The 15,210-nt window shown below is 35.8% G+C and overlaps 1 protein-coding gene across 1 annotated transcript in view; it reads left to right on the top strand.

Annotated features, from left to right (window-relative positions):
* Positions 1-15,210, top strand: part of PTPN3 (protein tyrosine phosphatase non-receptor type 3) — a 190,649-nt gene that overhangs the window by 80,101 nt on the left and 95,338 nt on the right. The window contains exons 3-7 of the mRNA XM_013952828.2: positions 7,692-7,799; positions 7,890-7,932; positions 8,976-9,054; positions 10,476-10,520; positions 11,403-11,455. Of these exons, the coding sequence (XP_013808282.2) occupies positions 7,692-7,799; positions 7,890-7,932; positions 8,976-9,054; positions 10,476-10,520; positions 11,403-11,455 (328 nt within the window). The remainder of the gene's footprint in view (positions 1-7,691; positions 7,800-7,889; positions 7,933-8,975; positions 9,055-10,475; positions 10,521-11,402; positions 11,456-15,210) is intronic.

Below are 15,210 nucleotides of genomic sequence, written 5' to 3' on the forward strand. Positions count from 1 at the left end.
AAAATAGAGGTGTTTTTTGAAATGACTAGGCAAAGACACAAATAAGAAAACTGTCTTGTATACAAGTGTTTTACGGTTATGTTTTATCGTTATGTACATATGAATATGTACAAAAGTTTTCAGTCTGAATTTGGAGAATTGGAACTGAACAGATCAGTTATTTTAAGGCTCTGTGTAGCGTTTTCAATTTAAAAGAGCTTCAATGTATTAGTGGAAAATAAAGATCGGGAATTTTTCAGGGTTCTGTGTTTGCAGATTAGTGGTACCTGATTGTGATTTATGAAAGATCTGAGTTGCCGTGTATGATATGAATTGGACTGCACTTTGAACTAATGTTAGGCTAAAATGCTTGAATGTATAAGTATGCTTTACATACATAGGCAGGATTATACTTTTCCACTACAAATAAGTGGAAAGTGAATGGAGAGAGGCGGAATACTGAAAACTTGGTCAAAGACTCTTCCCATTCTAATGGTAACACACTGAAAAACACTGAGAATTGTTTCATTGTGTAGGAGATATCTGAACATTGAATTCTTAACTGCAGGAGGATTTCTTTCTTTCAAAGACATAGGGTGAGTATAGAGAAAAATAAACATCAAAAATGTTGTTAAGGATAAGCAAAACTCAAGAGAAATTAGCTTTGAGTTTAAGGAAATAGACACTTCTAAGATATCATTTATAACATCTTATTGGCATTGCACAGATGCTCAAGACTAATGAATTTGACGTGAATTTAATATGAAGGTGATATTTTAAATAGTCTAAATCTACAACGTAGCAACATTGAAAGTAAGAATTTATGTATTTTGTAATTTTGAACTAGTAATAAGTGACATCTTTAAAATGATGGTACAACATTCAGGATATCACCAAATGCTGGACCTTTTAGTGAAGAGGGAGAATTCAGATTGGAATGATTTAAGTTCATTTCTTCTCAATCTGTAGCAACTGGATCTTTTTAGAGCCCACAGTTGAATTTAGTCAAACTTTGTTAGCAAACTGTGCGGCCTTAAACTTTCAGGATGACAGCTATACATCTCTATCATTCTGTTAGATGCTTTCTTTCCTAGTGGTTTTATCCGTAACAATCTAAATGAAGACAAAACATCCTAAAATTGGACAGATGAAGGAGGAAGGTGGTTTTTGCTTAAGGAAATAACCTGAGGTACTTAATTTATAATTCCTGAGAAATCTGAAGATAGCTACTTAATTTGATGTCTGCTAGCTTATGTTCTTACTAAGCACTTTTACTGAATATTGTCAGCAACTTGACTTGAAAGTAGAGATTCAGTTTCAAGAAAACAATGTCATTTTTCACCTGGATTTTGACTTTGGCACAGTAATGATGTGATAGGATTTTTTTTTTAAATTTATTATTTAAAGATGTTCATATTGCAGTTTGCTGAATCTGAACTTTATATTGATGGTATCACAAAGACTTAGTATAACTTCCGGTATCTCTTGTTCTTAGGTCATCATATTATCAAGAAAGTTCATATGGGAGTAAAGACAGACATGTTCTGCTGCTTTGCTTATAGTTCAAATAGAAATGCTTGTTAACTTTACAAGGCTGAAATGGCTACAAGACCTTATTCTCTTTGCTCCTTTATGTGTTTCAGTATTTAGATGGAATGTGTCCAAAGTCTGTCCAAAGAATAAAAGGTGCATGTAAGGCAAGATTAGAAAACATTTTTCTTTCAAAAATGCATGTGAGACAAAAGCTTGACTGCACATGGTATTAAATGTTTTATTTTTTTTTTAATTATGTTCAGGTTTTCCTGAAGCCTTCCAATAAACTTCAAGGGTTTAAACTTTCCAATCAGGTTAATTCAGTTCTGTCTTTGAAGCTACCTCTGTCCCATTCTAAGGCTGTGTATGGTGCATAAGCTTTCCAGATGTGAAAAATGTTATTTGTCATTCTGATACATATAGAATGTGCTCAGATACCATGTCTGGGTGCTTTTAAATAATACATGTTTATTGAGCAATAATACAAACTTACTTGCAACCTTTGGTGTAAAAATGCAGGAATTTTCCATTCTTGCTGTACTTTGAATTGTTTACCAGGAATGACCATTTGGGAAGTATGCCTCTCGATTTCCAGAAGCTTGACTTTTGGGAAAGGATAACATTTACAGTGTCAAATAATTTCTCTATTGCATTATCTTTTTGAGGCACAGTGGACACTTAGGTCTTAGTACCTGTGACTTTGCTTTTAAACTATTTGACTTTTAAAAATTGGCTATCCTTCTAGAAGTAAAATTATTAGGCAGTAATAACCAGAAAAATAGTTTCACCTGAAATCCAAGTGGTAAGGAATGTTTTTCCTTCCCCCACCATTCTAGATTTTTAGTTATGAGATCAGACGCATTTATCATTAGTCTGTTCAAATATACATTTGTGAGAACATAAAGATTATAGTTTGAGATGTGTGTATGTACGTATCTCTCACACAACAAAGTAAAGTCAAATGAATGCATTAATACACCTTCTTGTGTTCTAATGAAGAAATATTAATGGTAAGCTCTATAAAACATGACTTACAGAGGTCTAACACTTCCTATAAGTGACTGTACAGTCTTCCTGGAATTGAATGTATCCAGCAGAAAAATCTTTCTTACAAATAAGTTTGGGAATTTTGAGAATCCATCCTATAACTATTTTTTTTTAAGAATATAGTTGTTATTTTTAATGATTTTCAGTATTTAGGTATGCTAAAGGAGAAAAATCTTGATTAGAGTTTTATTTCTTTGAGAAGGAACATGATTATTTCAGTTAATACCTATAGTGACTGTTGGTGTTATGTTTAAAATAATGAGGAGTGATATGTCTGTCTTAAATGTTTGTTGTGATTGTGGATGTAAATTATAATTCCAAACTGCTCATATTAAAATGCAATAATATGAAATTGCAGAATCTTCACCACTAGGAGTTTTTTCTGCTGCATATTTTTTATTAATTTAGGAGGTGTTGGTGCTAATCTGTGTCTCTGTATGTTGAAAGAATTGGTGTATGAAGTTTCAGGCTGGCAACAAATATTTAGTTTTATATTGAGACAGATCAGTATACTGTATGACTGGAAAACAATAAAGACACCATGAACCTTGATGATGCCTTTGTGACAGTGAGAAAGTGATCTGATCTATTACAGGCTTGCTTGTCTGATCCCTTCACAGGGACTTCAGAACAGATGATGGTGAAGGAAAGATTTACTGGAGGGAGATTTTTCCAAAGGTATATCTAGAATGATCATTTTTAAACAAAATTTTTGATGCAAAGAAAATGCAATGGATCAAAACTGTGGGCACAGATAAGTATTTTGTGTGGACTTATATAGGAAAATACTGAACTGGAGAGGGCATTGTGTCTAGAAGATTTACAGGATGGGCAAGGAGTTGGCTCAAAAGGTGACTGTTTCTGCTGAAAAGGAGAGGTGTTAAACTGTGTAAGGTGGTTTCTAGGAGAGTTCTTGGGACTGGCAAATTTCATTAACCTGTAGCTCTTTAATCTTTTCAGTAAATCAAAGATGCAAGGTTTTGAGGCATTAATAATGATAAAAAGATATCAAGATATGATATAGTCAGATATCAAGGTATGATATATACCTTGAACAAGGAATTATTACAGTGGAAGGAAGTCAGTGGTGTAAAATAATTGTTTTTGTGAGACTAGGTAACATTATGTTTTTAAGCTCAGAACTTTTCAGCTGGAAGCAATAGAGGAGGAGAACCCTGGTAGACTGCAGACAGACTGAGGCAGGAATCTTCAGCCAACATTGCGGAAATATTAATAGTCTTACTCTTGGCATTGGGGCCACCCTCGTTTGCATGCTATGTACTGTTCCTGGCTGCTAGCAGACGAAAGGATAAATCCCGGCTCAGGCAGGCATGGAAAGAAAAAGTAGGATGCTATGCAAAAATCTGTACCTGAGGAAAGAAGAGGTTGCTTTGTTTGTTCTAGCAGGACAAAATATCACGTTCTGAATAAAAGCATTGGGTGAGTAAGTAAATACTAGCAAGAGAGGAGGACTTTGTTAGCAGAAGAGCAAGTAAACTAGCTGTGTGTAAAATTAGAGTGGAAATTAGAAGAAAGTTTAACACTTTTTTTTCAAGCTCATGGGCATGTTGGGACCAAAAAATCCAGGCCGTTTAGTGGTGGATGACTGTTAGAGGTCTAAATGAAGAAAGTATAAGCTCAAACAACACATGAGGACCAATAGGTATTGTGTCTGAAGAGAGACTCAATTTGTAAAAGCTTAAGAGGTGCTTAATTGTGAATTACCACTGCCAGAAAGTGGGGATAAAGATTTTGTAGAGGAGAAGGACAGGAAGATGTGCTGTGTTGTGATGTCCTCTTTAAAATGCTACTTTATAGCATTTACTTTGTAGATGTTAACAAACTGAGGAGTATTATTTGAGTATTTACCATTCCACTCTGAAGAACTAACAGTCTTCGTTTATATTAGATTTGTAGAGCCCTTATGAGAGTGGGTCTTGATCATCCCAGCTTCTAGACAATACTAAAAATAATAAAAGGTTTCTTCCTCTTAATTTCTAGTAAGCTATAAGATTTTGAGCTTGGTTAATCTGAATTCTGTAAATATAGCAGGAAATTATTGTGGCACAGGGAGAATGTAATAGGTGTTATTTGTGACACTCTCCTGCTATTGAGTGTTAATTTTGGCCTATGCAGCTTCAGGTGAAGTACATTTCAAGACAGACTTAAATGGAGCTGAATGGGGTGTGTCAAGAGCTTTTAACTCTTCAGAGTAAGTATTGGTGGATGTTAGGAAAATGAGATGGGAACTTCCTTTCAGAGTGGGAACAAATAAATCTCTTGGAAATGTTTCTTTTTAGTAGAAAAAACTTTACAGTTCTTAAGATCAATTATCTCAAGAGCATGCGTCATTGAAACTGAACAGTCTAGTGCAGAAAGTAAATAATTTTTAAATTTGTTGTAGAAGAATATCTTAACAGCTATTTGCTGTAATGATTCATCAGGTTAAGGAGAACTTGAGTCTAATGCCCAGTTTAGCTGAGCTGCGTTCATCTTGTTGTTCAGTCCTCTTCCTACCTAGGAGGGGAGTAAAAATACTTTGTGTTATAAAGCACCTGATACACTACAGTATTTCAAAGTACTTTGTGGCTTTGGACTGTCTATTGGAATTTATGCCAAAACACAAAAGCAATGGTATGACATGCTTATACTGCCCTGCTTTACACCTAGGTCTGAAAACTTGTTTATGTGCGAAATAGATGGAAGATGAAGCAATGTGAGCTGTAATGGTAACTTTATTTGTAGGTGTATAGGCTGAAAAATAATTCAACTGTTTCTTAAAGACACATTTTATTTTCTTTAAAAGTCTGTCTGCTGATGGGGAGGGAATGCAACTGTATGTTTAACCTGAAACTCCCATAGTTTGTGCTGGGAGGTAATGTTTGACAATGTGCTTGTGGAAAGGAAATGCAGTCCCTGTCTTCATATAAGCTTCTCAACCTGAGTAAATATTTTTTTTTGGGGGGGGGGGGCTTCCTTCAACTTAAGGAATTTTAACAATTGAAAAAGATTTTAATGGTTAAAAATAACTGTTGTGCTTGGTTTAGGTTTCTGGAGTGGGTGCTTATCTCTAGGCACTGTGAAAGAGGAAACTTCCTGCTTTTGATACCAGAGAGCAAGAAGTGGAGCCACAGAAAAGTAGTATTGGCAGTTGCTTGCGACAGGAAATGTGGAGGGAGGAGGAGGAGAATGAAATTGTATATATGTGGGTAGAGGAAGCTAGTACTTGTTGAGCAGCTAGATTTAGGATTTGGAGACATATGGGAACATTACAAAGAGATAGAACTGCAACTGCTGAGCAAGGAAATTGGAACGGGGAGCTTAATTGTTTTTACTGGGAAAGCAGTAAAAGGGGTAGGAATTCACATGCAGTGGAGGGGGGGAATGAAATTGTGAGAAGACAGAGGATAAGGTGAAAGTGTTGGGATTGGGTTGAAGAACCAGGAAAGTTAGAAATGAGGTGGGAGTGGGGAGATAATGCTGTTGAGAAGAGAGGAGATTGAAGGGAAAAAGGTAGAAGGGCTCCAATTTACAGAGGTAATTATCAGAGGAATCTTCCCACTGTAGTCTTCTCCTACACCATTTGTAATGAAACCGAAGACTCCTGAACCTCTTGTCTGCTTTCTTCTAGTAAAGTGTATGTCTCATTTGCTGCAATTACTGCTTTTGGTCACAATATCACTATGAATTCCTCATGTAGCTCAAGTGTCAGAATTATGCATCACAGAAGTGAAGTCATATTTCTGAGTTGTGCGAGTGTCACTTGATAGAAGCTTTTAGCCTTCTGCTTAAAAAAAGAAACCCAAACAACCTGGTGAAATGGTATGTATAGTAAGGCAATGCTAAAGATGCATAGAATGCTCATAAGTCAGGAAATGCCTATTATTTCAGAGAGCTAAGGTGGCATCTGCAACTTTCATTGGGCCCTCTTGTGCACATACATTGATAGTCTCTGGTAGCAAATCTCACAACTTTTATGGAAGATGCTACCTCACTGGCTACACTGGATGGAACTGCTTTGGAGATGCACAGCATCCTGGCTGTGTGCAGCGAGGAATGCTTGTTCATATGGGTTCTTACCAGTTGTGGCCAAGATTTCACAATGTTTAAGCTGGGTTTAAATATGTGCTACTTCAGAAAAGTTTTGGGATTGATCAGCATGGTGATTTGCGTGTCCTGAGCAGTGGTAGTCCTGATAGGAAGGAGGAGGGTAGGAATGTGCATCTGGGCAAAAGGGAGTGCAGCACAGACTTAGGGACTTGGGCTTACTTGTGTTTATTGTGAGAGCTCACTATTTGTGATAGAAATTTTTATAGAAACTTATTTCTTGTAGAAATTTAAAGAAAATATAAGGCTGTCAGAAGTGAAAGAGTAGTCTCATGCATGATGGCTAAATGTTGCCTACACTGTTTTCTTATGTGACTGCTCCAGAGAATTAGGCACAGCTTTTCATAGGAATCCAATAATTGCATGGCTGTTATCTTACCTTTCATCTGGAGTCTGGTCTAGAAATACTGAGCACTGCTAGGGGTTCTGCTCCAGCTGTAGAAAGTGTTAGGTAGTATTCAGTACTCCAAAATAAGCTAGCAGAGTGCTGGATCGAGGCAAAAAATGGGATAGCTTAATGGTAGCTGAATATATGGAGACTGATGTGTAGGTGGGAATTTAGGATGAAGTACAGTATCTTATGGCTAGAATACAGTTCCCCCCACCCGCTGATATGTGCAGACTTTTCCTTGTGAGAGCTTCTGGGGAAAGGCACATAGCTGATTTGACAGCAGGGGCCACAGCGGCCTCATGTGTACGGCTGCAGGGTACAGCTCCAGCGAGTGGCAGTACTCTGAAAAACTGAGCATGGGAGAGGAAGCCTGCTTAAAATTGCTGCACCCATCTCCTGGACTTAAGTTCATGTTAATTCATATTACGAGACTTGTGCATTTTTTGGAAATGGATACTTTTTTTTTAAAAAAAAAAAAGCTTTTATCAGAATAAGGTTCCTAGATTGCTGAGAAACTCTGAATTAGCAGTTGTTTTTATTCATTAATTAAATTTTATGACAAACTTCAATTAATTGTATTTTAAAATCTCTTACATGCTACAGAGTTTCACTTCTAAAGTTTTCTTGTTTTCAGAAGCAAGACGCTGGTCAGATTTTGTTGGATATGGCCTATAACCAGTTGGGTGTGTCAGAGAAGGAATATTTTGGTTTACAGCAACATGAAACATCAGTAGATTCTCCTGTAAGTATTATAGATAATAAATATGTATATATAAAAATAGTATTTGTGTATAAATATTTTTAATCCATCTAATAGTTTTTCATTTCACAGCGATGGCTTGAACCAAACAAACCTATTAGAAAACAGTTAAAAGGTAAGACTTGTTTTTAATACCTTGCTTGTAACTGTGTAGTCTGGCTTTTCTATGCTCTTGTGATTAGAATAAATACAGCTGTTAAATGTTGGTGTCCAGGTGGTAGATTTTCTTTGAGAGCAAGTCTTATCACTGAGTCTTTTCATCAGAGCTTTCTGCATTTCTTAGTGCTACCTGAATGCTAATAAGATCTAGTAGGTCACTAACATTGATGCTGTAGTAGCACCTAAATCTGGCTTCTGAACAGTGTTGGACAATATGGTTCTGAAAGCAGTAGCCAGTTTATGGTGCCAATAAACTCATTCTTTTGTAGACGATAAGGAAGAGGGGTTTTGATCAAGGAAAGTGGAGCCACTTTCGTGTTGTTTTAAAAATATATATATATATATTTTCAAGTGCATCTATTGTTTTGGTATTTTCTTTTTTTCTGTGAACAGCTTCAGGTAACACAGAATGCTTACTAAGAAAAAGAAGAGCTTAAGGACAGGCCAGCCAGCCGCTATGATACTGCCCAGGTAGCAGCCTAGGGAACGTAGCCTGGTATGGCTGAGTTACACAGTCACAATTTCTGCTGTAAACCTTTTTCATTACATTTGAAGGCTCTCTTATTTCTACCATATGCTGTAGATTGTGTGTGAATTGAAATAAAAATATATGAAGTTAATATGGTGAACTTCTGTTAGTTTTTGTGTATAAGGTAGGATTAAGCATTGTACTGATTGAGGCACTTAATAGATTTGCTTCTTTTTCCCCTTCTAATTGCTACAGGGAGCACAGATGATAATTAAATAGTGCCTTTGTATAAAACAGCATATACAAAGTACTTTAAATGAAAACAACACAATATTTAAGAATATTTTGTTCTCATAATTGGTGTGGGGGATTGGGAAAAACTTCTCATGGTTTCTTTCTGTTTCAAGAGGAAAGCATATGAGATTTCTATGTGGTTGTTCATGTAATTTTTCTATAAATATAGGCATTAAAAACATCTGATTCTTTCCTTTTTAAAGAGAAAATTGATTTGCTCTTCTAAAACATTGTAGGAGGTTTTCCCTGCACCTTTTGTTTTCGCGTAAGGTTTTTTATACCTGATCCCAACACACTTCAGCAAGAACAAACCAGGTAACTTCTATGTTTGATCTTTGCCTCCATAAACTAACAATATGTAGAGTCTGCCCCTCTCACCCCCCAGTCTGGGGAACTATATTTTATTCTGAATATAGCTTTCTATAACATTTTGTACTAAAGGTGTTCGGAATTAGCTGTTTGTTGTGATGTCTGGAATGGATATGGTTTCTGCTATACACAGTCTACATTTTAAAAACAGAGACAGGATATAAGCTAATACAAAGATGTTTGTTTGTTTGTACCTTCAATTATTTTCTTTGAACCCTTGAGCAGTTAAAGCATCTGCCTATTGTGTTTTTTCTTTTCTTTCCTGAACCCCTTAGTTATGCAGATGCCATCATTTAAAAATAGGAAAGTTCAATGATTAAGACTGTGTGTGTGTCCTTAGTCTACCTTAGGAGTGCTGTATCAACAGTAAATCAGTATGCTGAACATTTGTAGTAGATTTAATTTTCAGGGTATGTGGGTGGGCGGCTGTTTCAGGAAGAGCAGATAAGTCCTCATTTTTTATGTTGCCCATTACTTGTAACATTAGAATCATGATTTGGAATTATGATGCAATCTTCAATCTTCAATTAACTTGTTGCAGAATATTTTTGTTCAGTGTATGTGATTTATAAATAATTCAAACCCCCATGAATCTGGTTATTTCTTGTAACATGTCTAAACGTTAATAGTTAATAATTTCAGTGACTTGAGAATGTAAATAGTAGAACATGTTAAATAATTTTCTTGTAGAAAACTCAGTTGTTGTTTTTGCATTTGCTAATCATGCAGTTCTAAGTTGTTCTGCAGTTTTAAACTAAAATTATTCACAGACCAACTCTTCATGGTTCTTAACATCCCACCGCTCCAGTATCGCTCTCAAGTAAAGTTGTCAAATGCTATAATGTGAGCAAAACCAAACTGCTCCTGGAGAATTGTTGCAAGAGCTTTTGTCAGCATCTGCTGCTTGAGAAATGAGTCATTAAAAATAGTCCCAAGATGGACTATCAGTTAAAAAAAAAAATAGCTAAATTACATTCAAGATTAATATCCCTGGGAGAAAGGGAGCCCAGTACTGTAATGGTTTTTGTTCTGCAGTATCAGTTATGGGACTGAGTTACTTTGTAGGTATGTTTTCTAGCACATGGACCTGAAAAATTTTTTTTTATTATTTGACGTTGATACTGTGGTCCTGGATTTGTAGTACAGACTGCAAAAGGTCTCTAAAACTGTTGTGAAAGAGAATTGGTATGTGATTACATATTTGTATATGCCAGAAAGCTTTATTCACCTGCTTGTATAGTTTGTGAGGAAATCTGTCCTCATAATAGAATGAAATTACTACATATAACCATTTAAGCCATGCCTTTTAAATGTTAAAATCAGCTTTTTTTGCCTTTTTTTTTTTTTCTTCAAAATATATTTCCTAGGCACTTATTCTTCTTGCAACTGAAGACTGATATTTTGGAAGGAAGGTAATAGAAGAATCTTTACTTTTTCCTTAATACTCTCTTTTTTTTTTAATGCTTTTTCTGAGGGTGTCTATTATTGTTATAAAAATTTACCTCTTGAAATAATGCTTTAAAAGCAAACCAAGTTGTTAGGAAATGTTACAAATTCTCGCTTAGCTCACTTGTTAAGAAGAGTTTAGGCATCTGTTGTGAATGAGTTGTAGCAGATGCTATTTTCTGCAGGTAAGATGTCAACCTTAAAGATTTTTATGCAAGGAATGGTGTGCCAGATACAACCGTCTAAACCTGAGGGACCCGTTGTCTTTTGCAAGTTTATGCTGTTGGTTTTTGTAGTCTTTGGGTTACGTTACCCCTGTGGTGGGCATATACTCAGTGGCTCCTTTGCCTGTGATTCCTCTGTGTTTGTGTATTAAAAAAGGGGGAAAAAGGTGGTCCAAGTACTTGCTGCCAAATATAAATTGCATTTAGAATTTCGTGGTAGGTGTTGGTTTTCTTCTTCTGTGGAGTCACTTCTGGACTGTCTTTGTGCTTGGCATTTTGGCTGACTTTAGTGTTTGTGTCTAGTTTTAAATATAACAGACAGCAGCTATTAAAATCACGTCCAGAGCCCCAGAAAAATCCCTTTCCTTTTTGCTTTCCAGAATAAGCATCCAGCAAGGATATGAGCACGTCCTTTTCAGACTAGTTATTTCCATTCAGTTATGGAGCTTTTACACCACAACTAGCTTTTATCATCCTACTATGTGATGACAACCAAACTTTGCAAGAAAGAGACATTTTGAAGATAAACACAGGTCTTTGTGAATTTTACTATTTGCAGGAAGATTGCTAACGCTTGCATTTATGCTGTCTATGTCTAAATAAAAATATTTCCCCCCTTTCCAGGTTGTCATGCCCTCTTAATTCTGCTGTTGTCCTGGCATCATATGCAGTACAATGTAAGTAGTAACCAATCTCTCTTGTTAACAAATGTATTTGACCAACCACTTTCTCCACTGTTCTTCACTGAAAAATAAGTGAAAGTTTCTTTTCTTGTCTATTTGTGTGGAATGTTCAAAAGGTTGATGATACTTTGTTAAAAAAAAAAAAAAAAAAAAGCAGGGGGAAGGTTGTTGAATATAGCCTCTGGACAATCTAAATAGAAAAAGCGTACTTGTTAATTCTGTCCTATAGCAAAAATATTGATTGATACAAGAATAATAGTGTCCTTATTTGTGTGTGTCTGTGTGCCTGTAGAAAATATATTGCTGACCAGAAGGTATGTTTTCATTATCATTGGAAACAAAATAATGAAATTTAGTGTGTATTACAGTAACTAGGAAGGAAACCATTCCAGATAAAGGCAAGATCATCTAGAAAACAGTTAGAGGGAAGGTACATTGATGATTAGGATTAAAAAACTAAAATGTTTTCGTGTAATACTTTTTCAGGAGATGCTGCTTTTGTTAGATATGTAAAAACTGTCTGGCACTGTGCAATACATTAAGATGACTATACTTAAAATAGCCTACTCCTTTCTGATCTGCTTGCTACTAGCAGAAAGAAGCTCTAAGGGAAAAAGATTTTCTGTAGGAAAAACAAAATGGAGCCTGACTGTATGCCTTAAAGGCTTCCTAGAAGGATGGTAAAAAACAGATGAAGGGAGATCATTCTCAGTTAACAACCCCCCAAAAGAGAAAACAGTTAACAAAACAGAGTTTGAGGGATCAGCTGAGTTTATTCATAAAAATGATTGGTGGGGGAAATCCTACTAGAATAGTTGTCTAATCATTTGACTGTTGTATATTTATCTCAGCTCTTTATGGAAGAGCTAGCAATGTCCACAGAAATGATTATAAGAGGGCATTTTTGCCTGAAATAAGGGCCAAACTAAATAATTAAAAACATGCTTTTCAAATGAGAAAGTGGTGAGAGTGGTAAATTGTTGAGGTCTATGAAAACCCTAAGTAGCTATGAAACATTCACTTTTATGTTTAAGTATATCATATTTTGCACACATTTTTATCAAATGGAACTTTAACCAAATTTAAGCTTATAAAAAAAAAAAACTTGAAAATTTAAAGAACCAGAATATGTTTTCTATAGTAGACTAGAATCCAAACTTTGTTGCAAAGGAAGTAGTGTGCCCACTTCCATATGTTTGGAACACAGCAAGGCGCTAGAACGCCAAAACACTCGGAACAATTAGGATTGTTAACATGATTGTGTTAAAGAAAAGGAAGAGGTACACCACTGAAGACTACAAATATTGTATCCCAACATTAGGCTTTAATGTCATTTTCAAAATGACTTATGTCACAGGCAGCATACCCCAGATCCCAGACTAATTCCTGTTTCCCCTTCAGTTTTGAGTTTCCTTTTTAGTTCTTTGGATACCTACTAATGCAGTTATTTGTACTGAAAGAGAATACATGATAGAGCTTGGTATGTGGAAGGTCAGTAAAGATTGTGGAAGGGCGCTGTTGTGTTTTTTAGCTTTCTCTATCCCCATGAGTTTCTCATGCAGCTGTTTGCCTCATTTTTCTAACAGTTCATAGTGCTATTACCAGTTAAAAAAAAAAAACTTTTTGTTACCTGATGGCCTTTCTGTTGCTGTTTGTATGATACCCATATTTATTCTATTAGTATCTACACCAGCAAAGAATGAAACATTCAAAGAGACATACTTCTTTAAAAGTGTTTTTTGTCTTGCTGCCAGGCTGTTGCCATTTACCAAAAGATGATGACATAAAAAGTCTCTCCAAGATAAGTGTGTAGATCTCTATTGATTCATGTTTGCTAGGATTCTTGTCAACATAAATTGTTCCAAATGGTTTTCTTTTAATATTTTAATTTCTAATTATACTTTTTAAGTTCTTAGGTATGAAGTATCTGCTTGTTAAAAAGCAGTTGTCTGAAGTTGTCATGGATCAGTTTTACTTATTATTGCTGCCATTTCTTAGTGGTTTTCAGGCTGATGGCTCCTGTAAGTTCCCTCATATGAAGAGGAGTAAATCATAGTTGTCTGTGAACTGGGTTACTTGCACAAAAGATGGAACAGTTGTCATGGTGGGGAGGGCTGAGGAAGAGGTCTTTCATAGTGCATGGAGTTTGATGTTTAATATTTCTGTTCTTGTTTTTTAAGCGTGGTTTTTACGTGTGGCAGTTGTGTAGTTAACCTTCAGACTCTTAGGTTTTTGGAGTTTTGCAAATTGAAACTTGTTGGTGATGGCTGTTATACAAATAGAATGCTATTCCTTTGTATTGCCCCTTGCACAGATGTTTGGGTTTAATACTAAAATTCTAAAAGAAAATTCTGAAACTTTACTCTGCCTTTGACTGTGACATACCTTGTGTTGTCAAATGGTACTAAGTTACAGGGGAGTACAAGTGTGCATGAATACTGTGTCCAATTAACTAACACATCACTAATCTTGATTGTGAATACAGTTCAAACGCTTTAAGAATAAGTTGTTAGTTTAACATCACTAAATGTGTCTTTGTGACAGAAATGATATGTTTTATGATCAGTGAAATTTTGAAATTCTTTTAAAAAAAGTGACTAAGTTGTATTTCAAATAATTTAAAAATTAGCGAAACTGAAGCGTGAAACCCTTATTAAAATACAAAGTCTAATGATAAATTGTGCCCCTTGTTTTTTTACCCTTGTAAAATATGAATGTTGTACACAGTCTAAAATTAAATAATGGACCTATGCAGTGTGTCTTTTGTTTTTTATTTATTTATATTAAAATGTCATGTAGCTGATTTACCACTACTTGTTTTCTTAACTTCCTGTAGTAAGTTCCCAATTTCGGGACAGTATGTAAATGCACCTAACTATACATATGTGAGAAGTCCCATGGATTTGGTGGGAGTACATTCTCATATGTGTAAGTGCTTTGCTAGGTTGGGGCCTGAATGTAAAGCACAGCAATGAAGCCAGCAAGAAATGTTACAAGTACTTCTAAGCTTTCTTTTCCCTGAGCATCTGTTGCTCAGTGATTCATTATGACAGGGTTTTTTCTTCTCAGCGCTCTTTCCCTTATCTCCTTTGGTACTGTTCCTCATTCAGCTATGCTTGGAGAACCAGGAGGTTTCTCTAGCACACTGCTACTTTTGACCAGGAATTTGTTCAGGAAATGGTTGGTTTCTTGGGTTCGAATCTGTTTTAGTTTTCACTTCTTCTGAGAAAAGGAAGGCTGGTGAGGGTAAGGAGTCAAGGGAAGTTTAGCTTAGTGTGCAGGCTACTCAGGAGCTAGGGGTAGGAGAGTTTGCTTGAATTTTGGGAATGCCAAAAGACTGAGGTGACATCTACCTCTGAGATGGAGGTAGACGGTAATGTTTGGAGGAAACTCAGTTCATGAAGTCAGCAGAATCATTACTTCAAGCACTTTTTTTTTTTTGAATCTGTAAAGCAAAATACACACTAATCTTTGGAGTGGAGAATTGCAGATTGGCATATTAACCAATGCTTTAGCCGAAGGGGCTGACTTTTTGCAGTGCCTAGTAAACTAGGCACTGTTCTTCCATATTTTTGAAGCAGATGAACCTCTTGAGTACTTCCGTGTAACATAACTAAAAAGGTGAAGAAGCCCTAAAAACAATTGCATGAGGTCAAAGTCCATATAGTGCAATGTTGTACACATGATAGTGGCAAGTAGTGAATGCTAAGGGAAGACAGGTGTCAGCAGAAGATCAGTATGGTTATAAG

This window comes from Apteryx mantelli, chromosome 2 (genome assembly GCF_036417845.1).
Source record: "Apteryx mantelli isolate bAptMan1 chromosome 2, bAptMan1.hap1, whole genome shotgun sequence".
Taxonomy (NCBI): domain Eukaryota; kingdom Metazoa; phylum Chordata; class Aves; order Apterygiformes; family Apterygidae; genus Apteryx; species Apteryx mantelli.